The 18,824-nt window shown below is 52.9% G+C and overlaps 1 protein-coding gene across 7 annotated transcripts in view; it reads right to left on the minus strand.

The window, feature by feature from the left end:
- The window catches only part of PAQR5 (progestin and adipoQ receptor family member 5), a 72,096-nt gene that overhangs the window by 12,301 nt on the left and 40,971 nt on the right, over nucleotides 1-18,824 (minus strand). For 6 of the 7 annotated variants that reach the window (XM_042941558.1, XM_042941555.1, XM_042941556.1 and 3 more), the window contains 3 exons: nucleotides 7,932-8,059; nucleotides 5,511-5,716; nucleotides 976-1,102 (listed from right to left, as the gene is read on the minus strand). In XM_042941558.1, the coding sequence (XP_042797492.1) occupies nucleotides 976-1,102; nucleotides 5,511-5,716; nucleotides 7,932-8,059 (461 nt within the window). Of the gene's footprint in view, nucleotides 1-975; nucleotides 1,103-5,510; nucleotides 5,717-7,931; nucleotides 8,060-8,366; nucleotides 8,570-18,824 lie in introns of those variants that run through there. The other variant, XM_042941559.1, reaches the window with a different exon arrangement.

The following is an 18,824-nucleotide window of genomic DNA, read 5'->3' on the forward strand; positions in this document are numbered from 1 at the left end:
TCTGCATGCTCTTTAAGAATCTATCCTTCCGTTTCTACAGAAAACCAGCCTGTCAAGTTTGGGAAAACGGGCCTACCTTCTGTGCCATGAAACCCCAGTGTCACCCAAGGAAAGGTGTAGCCACAATCATTGCAGAGAAGCGCCCCTCCCTCCGCCCCCGTCCCTCTCCTCCTGGGGAGGGGCGAGCGGATGGCTACAATTCTCTGAGCTGGTCCAATGGGGAGACCCCAACCGGCGCCCCGGAATCGAGACCGGGGGACGGAAGATGGGATGCAACCTGCCAGCCTCCCACGAGAGCCCCCGCCGCTCCCCCACCCAGCACCCCGGCGGCATCCAGACATGGCTAACACCCTAACACCACCATCTGAGAGGTGTCCCAAATAATTTAAGCAAGAGGAAATTGAGGCGGTTCCTTTTCACAAAGGGCTGCATAAACCAGAGCTTTTAGCCACAAAACAGTGTCTCATGTATTCACACTCCAGTGCGCTTTCTTGAGTGAAAGGGAGAAACTAGAGAGAATCAGAGCCAGTGATCTGGGTGTGGCTCACAGCCATAGGGTTTCTCCAGGGACGCCGGGGACACTTGGGTGCCATCTGACAGCTTGACAGCTGGCACATATGTCTAGAGACGGGCCCGCTCAGTCACTGTTCGCAGACGGCCCACTGATGGGGCACCGCCTCTGGGCCAGCTGTTCCCACCACATTGCCTGTAACCCTTACCTCCATCTCACAAGGAGAGTAGTTGGGTTGGCCCCATTTTACAGATGAGCAAACTGAGGTTCAAGGAGGAGACGCAGCCTGCCCCGCAATAGGACCAGCATGAAGCCAAGTGTGGAGTCCCCTTGAACACCCAGGCTTCGTGCCCACGAAGCGGGTCCTGCCAGCCGCGGGACGTCCGTGTGGACCCGAGCCCCCAGGCTTCCGAGAGCCCTTCCATTGAGCCTCCCCCGCCCTCTGAGGTGCAGCGGCCGGGTACCTGGAGTAGCAGGAGAGGCCGGTGCTGATGATGGTGTTCAGCACGGCCAGGGGCACGTAGTAGTCATGGAAGGTGGTGTTCACCATCACGTTGGGGATCGAATAGGCAGAGTAAGCGATGGCTGAGCCTGGGGAAGAAAAACCAGCTTTGGGCGGGAAGCCAGGATGCAGCACAGTCTGGACTCCTCGGGAAGACCAACCCCAGCATCTGGCTGAGCCCTCATTATCCCCAGGGACCATGAGCGTCCTGCCGCCATACCTTGCCTGCGCCACCGCCCCTCCCAGAACGTCCTCCCTCTCCTCCCTGCCTACCCCAATCCTACCCTGAGAACTTACTATGAGCCCAGCATGGCCCCCCCAGGGCTTTACACACGTTGACTCGAAGAACGTTTACAATCACCCTGTGACATAAATCCTGCACTCATCCTCATGTACAGATGATGAGACGGAGGCACAGAGAGGTCTAGCAACCCACCTGGGGGGCACCCAGCTAGAAAGCGGCAAAGCCAAGCTTCAGCCTGAGGCAGCTCAGTGAAAGCCCCCACTGTTAACCACATGCCGTGGCCCACGAGGACCCCTCCACGTGCTCAGATTTGCTCTGAGTGTGCACATCTCACCTGCCGATGACGCGGGGTGCCCCCGTGGGAAGGTGGATGTGGCAGGGAGGGAGGGCCCTTGCCGAGGCGAGGCATATCGCGCCAGTGCGCTGGGGGACTGGCCAGCTCACGGGCGGGTATGAGAGGCTAGGCTTGGTGTTCCGTTGCCTTAGGTCTGGGAGTCTGTGACAGAGGGGTTACCAGGGGCCCTTGAGAGACCTGTCTGCTGCAGCTTTTACTTGAAAGAACAGGGGAGATCGCTGTCCTTTTCAAAGGGGCCAGGTGTGTCCATGGGCCTGGCCCAGAAGCCCTCTCCAGCCACCCTTACCAGGTCTCCTCTGGGAGGGGCGAAGACAGTCACGGACCTGTCAGCCCAGGGCCTCAGGGGTCAGCGCTAAGCTCACCTGTTACTCCAAAGATCTAGAGAACGGTGAAATCCCGGCTCAAGGCTGAAGCAGGCCTGGGCCACACAGGTTCACCTCTGCCTCTGGCCCCATTTAACAGATGGGAGTCTGATAAAGCCAAGGGGTGTTCCCACTCGGGGAAAAGAGCCGAGATAGGATTTCAGCTGGGAACTGACTCCCGGGGCACAAACTCTTCCTCGGCCTGATACACCCGGGGGCTCCATGTGGACCAGGATGCACTTGCTTGGCGGGGGGCCAAGGTGCGCGCAAGCTCCGTGGATGGGACAAGAGCAGGGGAACCTCAGACCCTGCCCCCAACCGCGGGGGGGAAACGAAATGACTTCCAATAAGAAATACACGTTTGGTCTCCTCCACTGTTCCTGGCACAGAGTTCCTAAAACCCCTGGAACTTCCTAAGCGAGGACCGCCACAAAGGTGTCTCTCGTTCTGTTAATGAGATGACTTTGGAAAGCCCCTTCGGGATGGGGCCTGGATTTCTGGAGACCAACCCTGTCACCAGAGGGTTGGAAGCCTCAGTCCCGCACCCCCGACGCCCGGGAGGGGAGAGGGGCTGGAGGTGAAATCAACGGTAACTAATGAAGTCTCCATAAAAAACCAAAGGGAGAGGTTCGGCGAGCTTCCGGGTGGGTGAACACGTGGAGATTCAGGGAGAGGGGCATGCTCGGTGGGCGTAGAAGCTCCAGGCCCCTCCCCAGGCCCTACCCTGGGCGTCTCTTCTATCTGGCCGTCCCCAAGTTATAGTCTTTTATAACAGACCAGTAATCCAGTGTGTAAAGTGTTTCTCTGAGTTCTGTGAGCCGGGGTCACTGAAGCCTTGGGTCTATAGCCAGTCTGTCAAAGGCACAGGTAACAACCTGGGCTTGAGACAGGTGTCTGAAGGGGGTGGGGGGAAGGGGTGGTCAGTCTTATGGGACTGAGCCCTTAACCTGTGGGAACAGTATCAGAAATGAGTTGAACTATAGGGCGCCCAGCTCGTATCTGAGAATTGCTTGGTGCCGTGGGGAACCGCACCCCTCCACGCATACACGCATTGTAAATGGTGCTCAGACCCCTTTAGGGGGCTTTCCAGGGAGCAGGAGTAGAGGCAGCTTTGGATTCCAGGCTAAGGAAAGGAAACATCCTCTTTGAGGCAATAGGGAGCCACGGAAGGTTTCCGAGCGAGGGATTGAGATGGCCAAAACCTAGTGAAATTGCACAGGATGACCTAGAGAGAGGAACAGCTGGAAACCAGGGAGGAAGTGGGGGCAAATGCCATCTGGGGGGGGTGGGTACTGAGGGTTTCCACACGGGCAGGAGAGGCGGCTGCAGACAAAGGGGCAGGGAGGCCGAGGTGGAATCCGTAGGCTCTCTCCACGGACTAGACCTCCCTTCTGTGTTCCCTGAACCGCTCCCCATCAGGCACTGGGCCACAGGCTGGAAAGCCAAATGCAAAGGAACAATGTCCCATCCTCAGGGAGCCATTCTGAGCAAGGAGCAGCAATGAAGACATCACTGACCAGGCTGGGGCCCAGAGCCACATGGAGGGGCTCCCGGTCCGGGCGCTTGGAGGGGGCCGTGGGTAGGGGCCGCTGAGGCTGCCGGGGCCGAGCCTTGAAGGCCCTGCAGGGAGGGAAAGAGGAAGTTCTCTGGTAAGGTCCTGTGTGGGGGCACCAGACACCCAGGAACTCTTACAAAGACAGAAAGCCAGTGACGGGAAGGGAGGCAGTTCGGGGGGGGGGGCGGCTGACCCCTGGGGCTTGGGTTCTAACCCTGGCTCTGCCATTGGCAAGCTGTGCGACCTGAGTAACTCACTTCATGGCGTCTCATTATTCTTACCTACAGGGTGGGTACAGCGATGGCCCCCATCCCCGGGACCGACGTCAGGGTTAAGGACATAATCGTGGTAATGGCTACCTTCCGATGCTTGCTCAGTGCCAGGCACTGTGGGGGGTGCTCCCCTTGGCTAAACTCGTCTCACCTTCATCCCACCCTATGAGGGAGATAGGATGCCCATTTTGTGGCCCAGAGGACTGAGGCTTAGTGAGGTTCAGAAACGTGCCCGCGAGCATATAATGATTAAGAGGCGGGGGCGGCCGGGCCACAAGCTCCGCCTTGTGCTGCCCCCCCTCGTGACGTGTGTCAGGGGCTCAGCACGCAGCCTGCTGTGTCGTGGTTTCTCCAAAATGCCTGCTCTTATCATGGGTCTGGGGCGGGTGATCAAGGGCTCCGGAAGCCTCTAGACTAAGGAGTGTGAACTTCCTCCGGGGTCACTGGGAATCCTGAAAGGTCTCAAGTGGGCGGGGGTGCCATATTGGAAGGTGTTAGAGAAGGCTCCCAGGAAGGAAGCTGGCTGGAGTCGGGGAGAAGCAGGAAGTGGAGGGGAGGCTGTTGTCATGGTGCAGGGGGAGAGGCAGGCAGGGGGGTGTGAGTGAAGCCCACGCGGGGGAGCGATTTGAAGAACGTGGGGTAGAGACTCACTGAACGGTGTGGACAGGATAGTGGAGTTGCACAGGCAGGGGCCTGAGAGGGAGGGGACTCGAGGGCTGTGTACGGATTCGGACTTGGAAGACCGGGTGGGGGTGCGACCACCAGCCAGGTGAGTCACTGCAGGAGGGGAGCAGGTGTGCCCAGGGGGTGTTGCGGGGTGGGGGGGGGGGGGGGATGAGGGCCGGACACGGCATGGACCTCAGGTGGGCGGTAAACCAGAGATGGCTTTGGGAGTGCCCGGTCCAGAGGTGTTGGGGGATGGCGTGGGCACGAGGGAGATCACCCTAAAACGGGACCCCGCAGCAGCAGAGGCCCAAGGACTGATGGGGAGCTTGCCCGCTGACGGCAGAGCAGAGGAGGGGAGCCAGCAAAGGAGGGTGAGAACATGGAGAGGCCGAAGGAGAACGGGGGAGTGATGGGATGGGGGCCAGAGAAAGGGGAGTGGTTTGGGGCGCACGGCGGGGCTTCCCCCCCCCACCCCGCATCAGAGGCTGGGAGAGCTCTCGGAAGAGCCGCCCATGAGGCCGCGGGGACCCGGCAGCCGGGAGGAGGCGGCGCCCTGGCCTAGGACAGCAGATTGCTTAGCTTGCCCAGATCTTGCAGGCCGACTGTTAAAACACGGCCAGCTCCACAAGCGTGCAATTAAACAAGCACGTTCGCAGAAGTAACGACTTCCGGTTAGTGCGTCTACCTAGAGTCTCTGCACAGACAAACTTACTGCCTGATGGTACACGACCGTGTGTCTCTCCCCGCCCGCGTTCAGGGACGTCTGGCTGCAAGTTAGCCGCGATGGGAGTCGTTTACGCCGCACGAGTCGGCCAACACCACAGAGCAGGGCCCTTGTCCCCAGACGATCGGTCGTTAGCATTTGCCAGCACACCCTTGGCCCGGCTGCTTACCGGACACTCACCGGGAACCCGGATGGGGCCCCGGCGTCCCCGTGACTCTTCCGCAAGCCCGGCAACGCCTTCCAGTGGCCCCAGCTCCCAGAGGAAGGGGCGAGGAGCTTGGCCCCGGGCAGGGGAGGAGAGCGCGGGCCCCCCACGTACCCAGGCTGAAGAGGTTGACGGCACCGTAGTCCAGGAAGTAGCAGATGTGCCGGGCGTTCTTGGACATGGAGTTGAAGGTATGCGCACAGCTGGACGCAAGCGGGTACACGCAGCTGGTGCCCATGTACACAAACAGAGGCCAGGAGTAGCTGTCATTCCAGATGTCTGTCACGTACAAGGCGGTCACAAACCTCCACGTGAAGAACCTGGAACACAGCGCGGCCCACTCGACCTCTGCGGCGGGGATGGGGGGGGGGTTCCCCTCGCACCCCCCACCCCTCGCCGGACTCTCCGTTGCCCTGGGACGACTGAACCCCGTGTGTTCTCACCTCGGTGAAACACCAGGCGGGACGGAGGGTGAGTGGGATCCTTTTGGGGTTGGAAGTGGGCAGGAGGGGCAAGAGGAGAGCATTTAGGTTCGTCTAGTCCGGTCTTCGCCCGGCCTTGTAAGCACAGAATCTCTCTTACAGCATCTTGCCCGAGTCCTTCATTGAGCTGACACCTGTCTCCCCTGAATCTCTCCATCGGGTCAGCCCTGGTTCCCCCTCAACGGGACCGCAGGAGAACAGCCTATCCCATACCCGAGGCAGTCTTCGTAACCCTCCCCCACCTCTTTGAACGTCACATTAAATAACCTCATGACACTCAGCCACTCCCCATAGGAGTGGTCGGCCTTGTCACCATCCCTGTGGTTTGTCTATGTCCCTTTGCAGGAAGGCTCTTCAAAGAGAAGCATCCTCCCGGGGTGGTGGTGGAGGGCGGGGGGGGGGGGGGGGGGGGTGCTTGAAAGTCTAGAAGATGCCAGGACTTTTTTCTCCCTCCTCTCCATGCTATTCCCTCACTGCCACTGCAGCCCCCATTCTGAGTGGCCTCGTCCCATGCTGAGGCTCAGCTGAGCCTGGGTCTCTGGGCCCCACCTGTACACAGAGACACGGCACAGCTCTGCCTCCCGTCTGCCTCACCCGCGACCCGGGCAAGGGGGGCCCTGCCTGCAGAGTTGCCCTCCGCCACAAACCACTCCTTCTAGAAAGCCGGCCCCTCTGCCCACTGGCTCTCCCACAGAGGGAGACAACAAAGCATCTTCTGGCTACACTGGCCATCTTTCTCCTCCTGTCCCAGCAAACACAGGCCTTCAGCCATGTGCTGTTCTCAAAACCTGTCTTATCACCTCAAGATGACTCCCCGGCCCCACTTGCCCAGGGCGTCTCTCAAACCCTCCCCGCTCCGCATCACTCAGTGGTGACCGCCTCTCGGGGGGGGGGGGGGGGGGGGGGGGGGGGGGGGGGGGGGGGGGGGGGCCTGGCAGTGGCAGGATGTCGTACGCAGCGGGGGGCCTCAGCCAGAGTGGCTCAGCTTTAGGACCGCCAAGAAGTCGCCCCACAGGGATCTGAGCACCGGAGCTTAAGACGCACAAACAAGGATGGTCAGGCCAGCGCCCCTGGCGGCACAAACTTTAAAACAGCCGAAATCACCCGTGGTCCCTCCACGCAGCCCGAGAGGTTTGTGGCCAGATGGGGATTGGAGGGAAGAAAGCCAGGGCCGAGCAGGAGCAGGGAAAGCCTGGGGGCTGGGGGTGCTCACATCACCGGGGGGGGGGGGGGTGGGGGGAGGGCTCTGAGAGGACCCACAAGAAGCAGGTGACCCGGCACCTCCAGGGAGAACAGGGGGCGGGGGAAGAGACCACCACCATCCCCATCTGCAAATTTTAATTTATTAGCATTTAAAGTATTTTTTTTTAATGTTTTAAGTGTTTATTTTTTGAGAGAGAGACAGAGGGTGAGCAAGGGAGGGGCAGAGAGAGAGGGAGACACAGAATCCAAAGCGGGCTCCAGGCTCCGAGCTGTCAGCACAGAGCCTGATGCGGGGCTCGAACTCACGGACCGCGAAATCATGACCTGAGCTGAAGTCGGATGCTTAACCGACTAAGCCACCCAGGCGCCCCTAATGTTTTAAATGTTTATTTATTTTTTGAGAGAGAGATAGAGGGTGAGTGAGGGAGGGGCAGAGAGAGAGGGAGACACAGAATCCGAAGCGGGCTCCAGGCTCCAAGCTGTCAGCACAGAGCCCGACGGCGGGGCTCGAACCCACGAACCACGAGATCGTGACCTGAGCCGAAGTCGGCCGCTCAACCGACTGAGCCACCCGGGCGCCCCTAGAGCTCGTGACATTTTAACCAGGCGCTGGAGCAGGGGAAGACTGGGGAGCCACCAGGAGCCCCCTGAATCCTACCAGAGTCCGTGTGCTAAAGCTCGCCCAGCTGTAGGCCCCAGCAACTCCCAGCTCCACACCCATGTGCCATGGGGGCGTCCCCCAACATCCCAGCATGGAATCTCAGCCTTCCCAACCCACCCTGGGCTTTAACGAAGCCCCAGTCCCCGGGGCTCCCGAATGAGACGGCCGGTCAAGGGGGCTGGAAGGTACCAGAAGGGCAGCAAGTGAGTCCAGATGTTGAGGGTCTCATTGGTCATTTGGAAAAGGCTGAGGACGCAGGCCGTGGCGGAACTCTGCGGATGCCGGTAGCCAAAGAGGATGCCCTGCTCATGGAACACCTGCAGGGGGCGGAGAGAGAGGGGCACCGAGGTGAGGTGAGAGGGCGGCGAGGAAGTCTCAGGAGGGGCAGCTTTGGTAGCACCTAGTGTCCTCTCGGCCTGCGCGCTTGAACCCTGAAGCCTGGACCACTCGACCCCAAGTCCTTGAGCTGTCAAGCTGCTTCCCTCTCCCCGCTCCTCTCCTCCTTCCCGTAAGTTCTAAAATCCTTCCAGATTTCCAGAAGCCCGCAGCGGCTGGAGGAGAGACGTTAAGACCCGGACTCCCTTTGGGAGCCCAGCCCGTCTCTGCATTCCCAGGCACACTTACTCTTGTCATGAATATTGGCTGGTTTTGCACCCTCTGCCTGGGGCCTACAGCCCGGTCTTTGGGTGCCTTCCCGGTCGGAGGACGTATATGCTGTCTGCCTGAGCCGACATGCCCTGGATGTCAGGGGCTGGTGGGAAGATCTCTGCAGAAGATCCCCGCTCAGTGCCAGGATATATTCACCAAGGCGCTTCATAAAGGCCTTTTGATGATGAAGACGGTGATGGCATTAGCCTGGGACGCGGGCAGAGGGGAGGCTGCCACAGCTGGGCCTGCGCAAGCCCCCCCCCCATTGTGCCGCACCTGGCAAGTCTCTTGGTCACCAACCCCCAGGGGAGAGAGTTGGGCTGGTCAGCTCACATATGGGGGTCAACCCGCCCGGAGAGCTCCATTAGAGCCATTAAAAAGGGTAACTGTATGGGGCGCCCGGGTGGCTCCGTCGGTTAAGCGTCCGACTTCAGCTCAGGTCATGATCTCGCGGTTCGTGAGTTCGAGCCCCGAGTCAGGCTCTGTGCTGACAGCTCAGAGCCTGGAGCCTGCTTCGGATTCTGTGTCTCCCTCTCTCTCTGCCCCTCCCCCTCTCACGCTCGCTCACTCTCTCACTCCCCCTCAAAAATGAACACTAAAAAAAAAAAATTTTTTTAAGTACAAAATAGGTAACGTGTACTATCTCTCGAGGTTCTGAGTCAAGTGGAGAAAGTCAGGGGTTATTAGGATAAAGAGTCAAACCTGGGCCCCATGACCTTGAGCCAGCCACGCCTCTCAGGGCTTCAGCGTCCTCACCTATAAAACAGGGAGTACATTCCCTTCCTAGTTCAGTTCTGGGTTAAACTGGTCAACCAGGGGGAGGGGGACCCGTGAAGTTGGTTCATGGTCCAGTGGAAAAATACTATTTGAATTAGGTTTGGGTTTTAGCTGATTAAAGCGATTTGTTCCGGTTTCTGATTCACCGTTCAATTCTGCTGACGTCCCTGGTTTGCAGTGGACAGGCATCAGTCCCGGGCAGCAGAAATCCTGGCTCGCAGCTACGCACCCCCTCCCCCCCCCCCCCCCCACCCGCCCAGGGCTGCTGACAAGGAGGCAGGTGGGCCCATGGACTTCCGCTCTGTACCCGTGAGAGGAGGGTGGCCGTGCCCGGTGGGCATACGACAGCCCTGCAGCGGAAACTGGGGGTCTATTGTCCATCTCACATTACAGTCTTCCCTTAAAAAAATTTTTTTTTGGAGGGCGCCTGGGTGGCTCAGTCGGTTAAGTATCTGACTTTGGCTCAGATTCATGATCTCACAGTTCGTGAGTTCGAGCCCCGTGTCGGGCTCCGTGCGGACAGCTCGGATCCTGGAGCCTGCTTCGGATTCTGTTGTCTCCCTCTCTCTCTGCCCCTCCCCTGCTCCTGCTCTGCCTCGTCCTCTCAAATATAACATAAAACATAAAAAAAATTTTTTTCAAGTTTTTTTTTTTTTTTGAAGGCATTGGCCTCTTATGAAAATGTAAAAATTCCAGAAAGGAACCATTGTTATTGATGATTCACTCCTTCACATGAATGAGTTTAGCAGATCTGTGCAGGAGGAGATCTCATGACGAGGGGCTCGCAGAGCGCTGGGCATGTGGGGGGCGGGGTGGTGGCACACAGGGCGGGGTTGGAGGACAGTCTGGACACAGGGCCCACAGGTGGGCAGTGGACGGACAGGAGGGGAGGGGGAGACCACCTACATCTTGCCCTGGGTGATTCGGGACGTGACTACTGTTCTCTCTTTGGATCAGAAGACGCTGACATAGTCCAAAGCCAGAGGGGAACAGACGGGCTGGGAAATTCACACTCTGGACAACCGGACCACACTTAGGAATCTTGCCCCAGACCTGGCGGGGTTACTTTACCACCAACGCCAGGATTGGGCCTATATTTAAAGAATCTCCTCTGACCTGCTATCCTGACCCCAGATAGGGATGGGAGGCCCACTAACCATGCTCTAGGGGCAAGATTTATTTATTTTTTTAATTGTTTTAAATGCTTATTCTTGAGAGAGAGACAGAGACAGAGCGTGAGCGGGGGAGGGGCAGAGAGAGAGGGAGACACAGAATCCGAAGCGGGCTCCAGGCTCCGAGCTGTCAGCACAGAGCCCGACGCGGGGCCCGAACCCACGAACTGTGGGACCATGACCTGAACTGAAGTCAGATGCTTAATCCACTGAGCCACCCAGGCGCCCCTATAGGGGCAGGATTTAAAGCAGCCCCTCCAAAAAAAAAGAATAAAGACTGGATAAAAGAGAGAGAGTCCCTCAGCCCTAGAACAGGGATGTTCTGACCTGCCCCTACCCTCCTCAACTTGAACCTCAGTTTATTAGGCCAAAATGCTAGACGCACTCTTGCCCCGAGGCCCTCTGAACACGGGAAAGGAGCGGCATTCTCTCCATCTTCCCGCCCTGGCCTCAGCAAAGTGCTCTGCACAGAGTAGATCTTAAAAGAAGACACGCGACATAAATCTAAACAACCAATGGGACATTTGAAAACAATTTTGTATTCACACCCAGTCTAACCCCACAAGGCAAATTGCAATCATTGCCTTAGTGCTCCAGAGCTGGGTCTCATTTCCAAACAGCCCTAGGTTAGCAGGTGCTGGCTAATTTGCACGGCAGGATTGATTTGTAGGAATCCACCCCGCATCCCTAGTTGTGGGCTAGGCAATTTCATGTGAAATGAAATCAAATTGTGTGTGCAGCCTATTATTTAGAAGTGAGAGCCCCCAGGTACCGGGGTGGAAGGACAAATCAGCGGGTTTTCCTCTTAGTGCCTGCCAAGGCTTGGCTTCCCGGAAAGACCCTATGCACCTGCCAGTTGAGCCCGAAATTCCACTGTGACGATTTTAAACCCTTGGTTTTTCTAGCTATTAAACTGCAAATCACCTGGGGAAAATAATCGAACATTCCGGCTAGCGGTAAATAAGGGTGGATTCTGACAGCCGGCCAAGAGGGCCAGGCGCTGTCGGTGTGGCAACCTACATTTCCCGTCCAAATCTTAGGGAGTCCTCATGACCTTGGGAGGGAGAGCCTTTCATTGTCCCCATTTCACAGAAAAGGAAACTAAGGCCCGGGGAGCTTAAGACATTTTCCCAAGCTCCCAGGAGTAGGGGGAGCAGATCTGAAAGCTGCATGCAGACCTCAGACTTCCCTTCCTTGGCCTCTTACACCTTCATTGCTGCTGCGCAGAAGGGCTCTTGTAGGAGACGAAGCGCTCATCTTTAGGCCTGTGTTGGGATTTGGACTGTCAGGTGCTTCTCTGAGCCTGTTTCTTCTTCTTCAGGGTTATAGGCTGTATCGTGTCCCCCACAAAACTCACATGTGGAGGCCCTAACCCCCCAGTAACTCAGATGTGACCGTATTTGGAGACAGGATTTTTTTATTTTGAGAGAGAGACTGAGCGTGAGCAGGGGAGGGGCAGAGAGAGAGGGAGACACAGAATCCGCAGCAGGCTCCAGGCTCCGAGCTGTCAGCACGGAGCCTGACGCGGGGCTCGAACCCACGAGACCGTGAGGTCATGGCCTGAGCCAAAACCAAGAGTCGGACACTCAACCGACTGAGCCACCCAGTCGCCGCCGGAGACAGGGATGATTCAAATGAGGCTATTAGGGTGGTCCTGGTCCAATCTGACTGGCGTCCCTCAGAAGAAGGGGAGACGGTAGGGGCGTGTGCAGAGGAACCACCACGTGAAGGGGCACCTGCAAGCCAAGGAGAGAGGCCCCAAGAGAACCAGCCCCGCCAGCACCTTGACCTTGGACTTCCAGCCTCCAGAACTGTGAACTTCTGTTTGTCCAGCCAGTCTGTGGCACTTTGCCACGGCAGCCCGAGCTGGCCAAGACCGGCAGGGACACCGGGTGACAGTGTCCCTAAGTCAGCGCCCCTCAAACGCTCTTGTGCAGGTGTCGGCAGATCGCCTGGGGTTCTTACGGCGAATTCGGTGGGACTGGGGGAGAACGTGCACTTCTCGCAAGGTCCCGGGGCATGCCGCTGGTGACGCTGCCTCTGGTCACAGCCCGTCCCCCACCTCCGCATCCGACGGTCACCTCCCTGCCCAGAATCCAATTCATTGCAAAAGGGGGACAAGGTGCGCCTGAACACATGGGCATTAAAAGCCAGAGCGGGAGAGAGAGACCAGTGAGGAGTTCAGTGAGGTGTTTGTGGGCGGAAGGCACGGAGATTATGGAGAAGGAAAAGGGAAGGCCGCTAGCTGATGCATCAGTTATAACCTGCCATTTAGTGAGCGCCTGCAGGACTGAGCTGGACGCTAAGCCACTGGCTCGTGCAGGACGGGCCGTGCTGAGCCCTGGCAAGAGACAGCACTTAGGATCTCAATTAAAATACCATAAAACCGCTTATACACAAGTCACATGCAATTACGAGAACCACAAATACATTGAAGTGACAGCCAACCGTTGTTGGCATTAAGCGATTACAATTACAGGTGAATGTAATTTAGGACACTGGGGTCGCGTTTTTAAAAACAGAAGTGGCCAGTGTTCAGTCCAGTCGAAGGATGCTTTTTGTAAATGCACCACAATAGTCATAGACAATGAAGCCGGGGCGCCTGGGTGGCTCAGTTGGTTAAGCATCCGACTCTTGATTTTGACTCAGGTCATGATCTCATGGTCATGGGATCGAGCCCCGTGTTGGGCTCTGTGCTGACAGCGTGGAGCCTGCTTGGGATTCTCTCTCTCTGCCCCCCTCCCTCTCTCTCTTTCTCTCTCTCTCTCTCAAAATCAATAAACATTATATTAAAAAAAAAAGAAAATGAAGCTAAATTTCTTTCGGCTGAACACAAAAGATGTATAAAAAGTCAACAAATTACCTATCACCATCTAGGACAGAGGCTCCCAAGGACATTAGTGATTTAACGGACAGGAACGTGAAAAAGGACACATACGATGTCTTAAAAAAATAAATATTGCTCAATGCAGGTTGGGCGTACCGGGGTGAAAGGTCCCCTTGAATGGCCAGCACCATACACAGCACTGACCTACGGAAGAAGCAAGGAAGTTGAGACAATGGAACATTCCACTGGTTTCACATTTGTTGTAAAAAGTAAGTCTTTGATTTAAGAACTAGGAAAACAATTTTCAATTTTAGGCACTGACTGAAAAACCTGCCATGGGCTTGGTGTGGTAACATGACTGGAAAGTCTACAGCAGGCAGAATAATGCGCCCCCCCCCCCCCCCCCGCCCAAAGATGTCCACACCCTAATCCCAGAAACCGTGACTACGTAAGGTGACACGGCAAAAGGGAAATTAAGGTCACAGATGGAATTAAAGTTGCAAATCAGCTAGCTTTAAAATAGGGAGATTGCCTGGATTATCCAGGTGAGTGCCGTGTGATCACAGGGTCCTTAAAGGAAGGAAGGAGGAGGCGGCAGAAGAAAAGGAGATGTGGCCGTGGAAGAATGGTCAGAGATGCTACCTGCCTGCTCTGAAGGTGCAGGAAGGGGCCAGGAGCCAAGGACACACGTGGTCTCCAGAAGCTGGAACACGCAAGGAAACAGACTCTCCCCTAGAGCGTCTACCAACACCATGAGTTTAGCCTAGTGAGACCCATGTCAGACTTCTAACCTCCACAACTGTAAGACAATAAATTCATCCTCTTTTTGAAAGCCACCCAATTTGTGGTAATATGTTGTGGCAACAAGAGGAAACGAACATAAGGTCAGAATTTGACCAAAACTCCAAAAGCAATCCTAGAGCTGGAAATAAATGGCCACCCACGGTCTCAGTTTCTTCCGAGGGGGACTGAGGACTTCCTTTGGAACAGTTCAAAGATGATGAGTGGCGTTCTCTGAATCTTCTCCAGCATGGGACATCTTGCGGAAACACTCATCAAAGGTGACCATAAACTACTCTCATTCACACAATGAGAATGCCAAATAAATGCCATTAAACTCCTAGATTTAATCTAGGCAAGATGCAAGGTGATGGAAAGAAATCAATGAAACAGAGGGTCCTCAAATACAGAGCAAGCCCCATCTTTGGGACGAAATGGCATTAATGCGAGTCTGAGCTCTTCACAGGTATTCATTATGGGATGTTGTTAGCAAAAGCCTACAAAAATATTGGGGTTTGGGGCGCCTGGGTGGCTCAGTCGGTTAAGCATCCGACTCTTGATCTCAACTCAGGTCTTGATCTCAGGGTGGTGAGTTCAAGGCCCACATTGGGCTCTACACTGGGTGTGAGGCCTACTTCAAAAGACAAAAAAAATCGGGGCGCCTGGGTGGCTCAGTCGGTTAAGCGGCCGACTTCGGCTCAGGTCATGATCTCGTGGTCTGAGTTCGAGCCCCGCGTCGGGCTCTGTGCTGACAGCTTGGAGCCTGGAGCCTGCTTCTGTTTCTGTGTCTTCCTCTCTCTCTGGCCCTCCCCCGTTTGCGCTCTGTCTCTCTCTGCCTTTCAAAAATGAATAAATGTTAAAAAAATTAAAAAAGAAAATCAAGGTTTGGCTATTTCACTTCTAACGGGACTCAAAGTACATATTTATTATCATAGATACGTAGAGGATTTTCCTAAGCCAAAGGAGCCACATGTGAAATATGTAACAAAAATGACATTTAAACACAACAAAACTCAAAAAAAGAAACAAAACTCAAAAAAAGAAACAAAACGTCCGTGGACAATGAAAGAGAAGATTCGCATACAAATAAGCAGGAAATTAACTTCCATGCAGATTACTTTTCTGAACATTATACAGTATAATTTTGACTAAGCAAAATATTGCTATTTGAAGTTTTCTTTGTAACTTTTTTCTTGAAAAAAAATCAAATTTAAGTACTGTATGGGTCTATATATTGTTTTAAAAGAGAGTAAAGAGAGCCATATAAAAATGGTAGTATATATTAAATTTAAATATTTAATAATTTTTCTTCTTAACTTTAATTATTATATGCAATTTCATTATGCTTGAACTTGATATGTAGAATTTATAGTTCACTTCTGATTCTAAATAAGGCTTTAAGAATGCATACATATGCATATATATGCAATATATATATGTACATATATTTTTTTTTTCTTTTTTTTTTTTTTAAGTAGGCTTCATACCCAGTGCAGAGCCCAACGCAGGACTTAAACCCATGACCCTGAGATCACGACCTGAGCTGAGATCAAGAGTCTGACATTTAACTGACTGAGCCACCCAGGCACCCCAAGAACATTTTTTGATAATTCCAGTTACTATACTTGAGCAGAACTGAGCAGAAACTCACCAGAATTTTCTCCCACATGAAATTAATTAAAAAGAAAAAAAAAAAAAAAAAGACTCAGTGACTCAAGAACAATGGTGTAATTTGGAATCATTGTTAACAGAGCACTAATTATATGATAATGTTGATTATAGCAAGATAACCCATAATTTTGCCGAAATAAAGGCAAAAAATAAATCTTATGGACTAAACGTACTAATTTATAAATTGCATATGGTTTTTAAACATTTTTTTTAATGTTTATTTTTGAGAGAGAGAGAGACAGAGCCTGAGGTCGGGAGGGGCAGAGAGAGAGGGAGACACAGAATCGGAAGCAGGCTCCAGGCTCTGAGCCATCAGCACAGAGCCTGACGAGGGGTTCGAATTTATGAACCGCGAAATCATGACCTGAGCCGAAGTCAGATGCTTAACCGGCTTGTATTACCAAATTGTACATGTTTTTATTTTATTACTCATCCAAACATCACTAATGCATCAACGTAACATCCAGATATGTACAACAATAGTTAAGTTTAGTTGTCTTTGATATTTTGCTTTCACTGTACAAAAATTAGAGCTTTACATATACTCTTTTGGGATTATGACGGGATATTTGTCAAGAGAGAACAGAACCATTCTGCCTAACTGTTTGCCAGCTCCATATGTAACTTTCACATTCAGACATGCGGTCTGTGGTCGCTATGGTTCTCCTGATTCAGACCCAGCGCACGTTAGGAGCACAGCCTGTTTTATCGGATCATCACGAGGAGACTGTAAGATACAGACCCCCGTTTTACAGAGGAGGAAACTGAAGTTCAACGAGAGGAGTTTCCAAGGCCATAATTCATAGCAGAAGCAAGAGGCAATCGCTAGTCTGTTCGCTCGCAAAGCCCATCACACTTCGCTGCATCCGCCCTAGTGAAACCAGCGATTGCTATAGTCGGTGGAAATGCTAAGTGTTATCAAAGTTTTCAGGAGCAAGAGGTCACTGGGCCCAGAGTAAGGGAGGAAGAACCTGGAAGAATGGTTGGAGACCCTCTGGTTTGGGACGAACGATGGTCAGTTAGATGTCACGAAAGATCCTTCTGACTAGAACAACTAAAGTGCTGGATGAAGTCTGCATCGAAAGCCGGATAAGCGTATCAGCAAAATGGCACAAAAGAAAGAGCATCGCAAAGCCCCCAGGAGCCCCGTGCGGTAAGCTGCCTTCAGCATCAGAGTTTCTGCTGCCAGACCCTGCAAATAAGAGATGAACCCTAAGGCCCATCAAAGGCAGACTTGCCAGGAAGGCTAGGACTCTAAAGGCAAGGGAATGTGAAATAAACCCCACCAGGCAGAAAGAAATAATAAGGAAGCTGTCTCCCTGAAACAATCTCTCCCCAGAATTGAGAACGACCAGCTAGATTGCATACAGGCTTCTGATCCAAATCCACACTGACCTCTATGGTCCAAGAAATCTCAAGTGGAGAAATTAAAGTGGTTACAAATAAATAGAGGTGGAAGCTGTGCGGCTCCCTCCCATCCGTAACAAAAGCAAATGCAAATCCTCTCTGGGGAGTTTCTGCTTCAATGCAAGCAGGCACAAGCAAACGACACTAGGTGTCACACATGGCAAGAACCATAGATGCTAGACAGCTCAAGGAGCAGATATTGAAATATAAAATAAGTGTGTTCAATATGTTTAAAGGAATGACTTAATAATATGAACGAGAAACAAACAGACTGGGAAAGGACCCAAGATAACATTTGGAGGCTAAGAAACATTGAAGTAAAAAGTCATTGAAGGGATAAATAGCAGACTAGATCTAGCCGAAGAGAAAATTAGTCAACTGAAAACAGATTCCAAGAAAGCAGTCCAGAGAGATTAAGGGGTAGAAACTATGAAAAACTGGGGCGCCTGAGTGGCTCAGTTAGTTAAGTGTCCAACTTCAGCTCAGGTCATGATCGTGCTGTCCCAAGTTCAAGCCCCGCATCGGGCTCTGACAGCTGACAGCTCAGAGCCCGGAACCTGCTTCAGATTCTGTGTCTCCTTCTCTCCCGGCCCCTCCCCCACCCTCTCCCTCCCTCTCTCTCTCTCTTTCTCTCTCTCTCTCAAAAAGTGAATAAACATTAAATTTTTTTTAAAACCAAATAAGAGACACGGTATATTTCTCCAAAGGAGAAAAATACAACGGTTTTGTTGTGATCTATGAAGACAAACTGATAAGCTTCCAGAATGTTTTTGATGTTGCCGGTCCTGAGATCCAAGAAGTTAGGTATGGCAGAGACAGCTGGCCAAATATTCCGTGTGTTTTCTGACCTTTCTCAGCCTTTTTGGCAGTTAGGTCGGGGCCATGAGACTATCTCTGGTTAATGTTACATCTACCCAGAGTGCCTGGTGGTGGATACTATGATGCACTTAGGAGGGAACCCTTCCCTCCTTCAGAGCTGAGCCACTTGTCCCTCTATGGGAACTGCTATCGGCCAAAGGCCACCCCAGTGACCACGTTATACTCCCTGCCCAGAGGCAGCACGCATCCACTGATGATGATACGAAATCCTAGCCTCCTTTTCTCATTTGGGACAAGTCTGAAGGACCAACCCCATTCCAGAACATTCTGTGTGATCAACTGAGGCCTGGCCCTTCCTGCCTAGCCCAACGTTTCATATTACCATAGCTACAGTAACCACTAAATGAATCAATATAGAGCATATTAACTGTGAAACAAGTGGAGGAGAAAATCAAAAGTTAAAAGGAAGGAAGAAATAAGGATGTAAAACTCAATGCAAAGAAAGCAAGAAAGGAAATAGAGACAATAACTAGAAACCACATAAGATGATCAAAATGAATGGAAATACATCAATAATCCTTATAAATATAAACAGACTAAACTATCCAGTGAAATGACAAATATTATCAAACTTGGTAAAATCCAACTATGTGCCATTTACACAAGATACAGTTAAAATATAAGGGCAGAGAGGGATTAAAAGTCAAAGGAAGGAAAGAAATAAACCAGACAAATAACAAAAACAACAAAGCTGGGTCGTTATTTGACTATGAGAGATTCTAAGACAGAAAACAGAACTAGACAGAAACAGCATCACTACAAAATAATAAGAAATTTACTTCACTAGGAAGATATTATATAAATTTGGATGTACCTAAAAAACATAGGCTCAAAATCTATAAAGCAAAAATTGACTGGGGATGCGTAGGTGGTCAGCTAGTTAAGCGTCCAACTCTTGATTTCGGCTCAGGTCTTCATCTC

The sequence above is a fragment of the Panthera leo genome, chromosome B3 (genome assembly GCF_018350215.1).
Source record: "Panthera leo isolate Ple1 chromosome B3, P.leo_Ple1_pat1.1, whole genome shotgun sequence".
Taxonomy (NCBI): Eukaryota; Metazoa; Chordata; class Mammalia; order Carnivora; family Felidae; genus Panthera; species Panthera leo.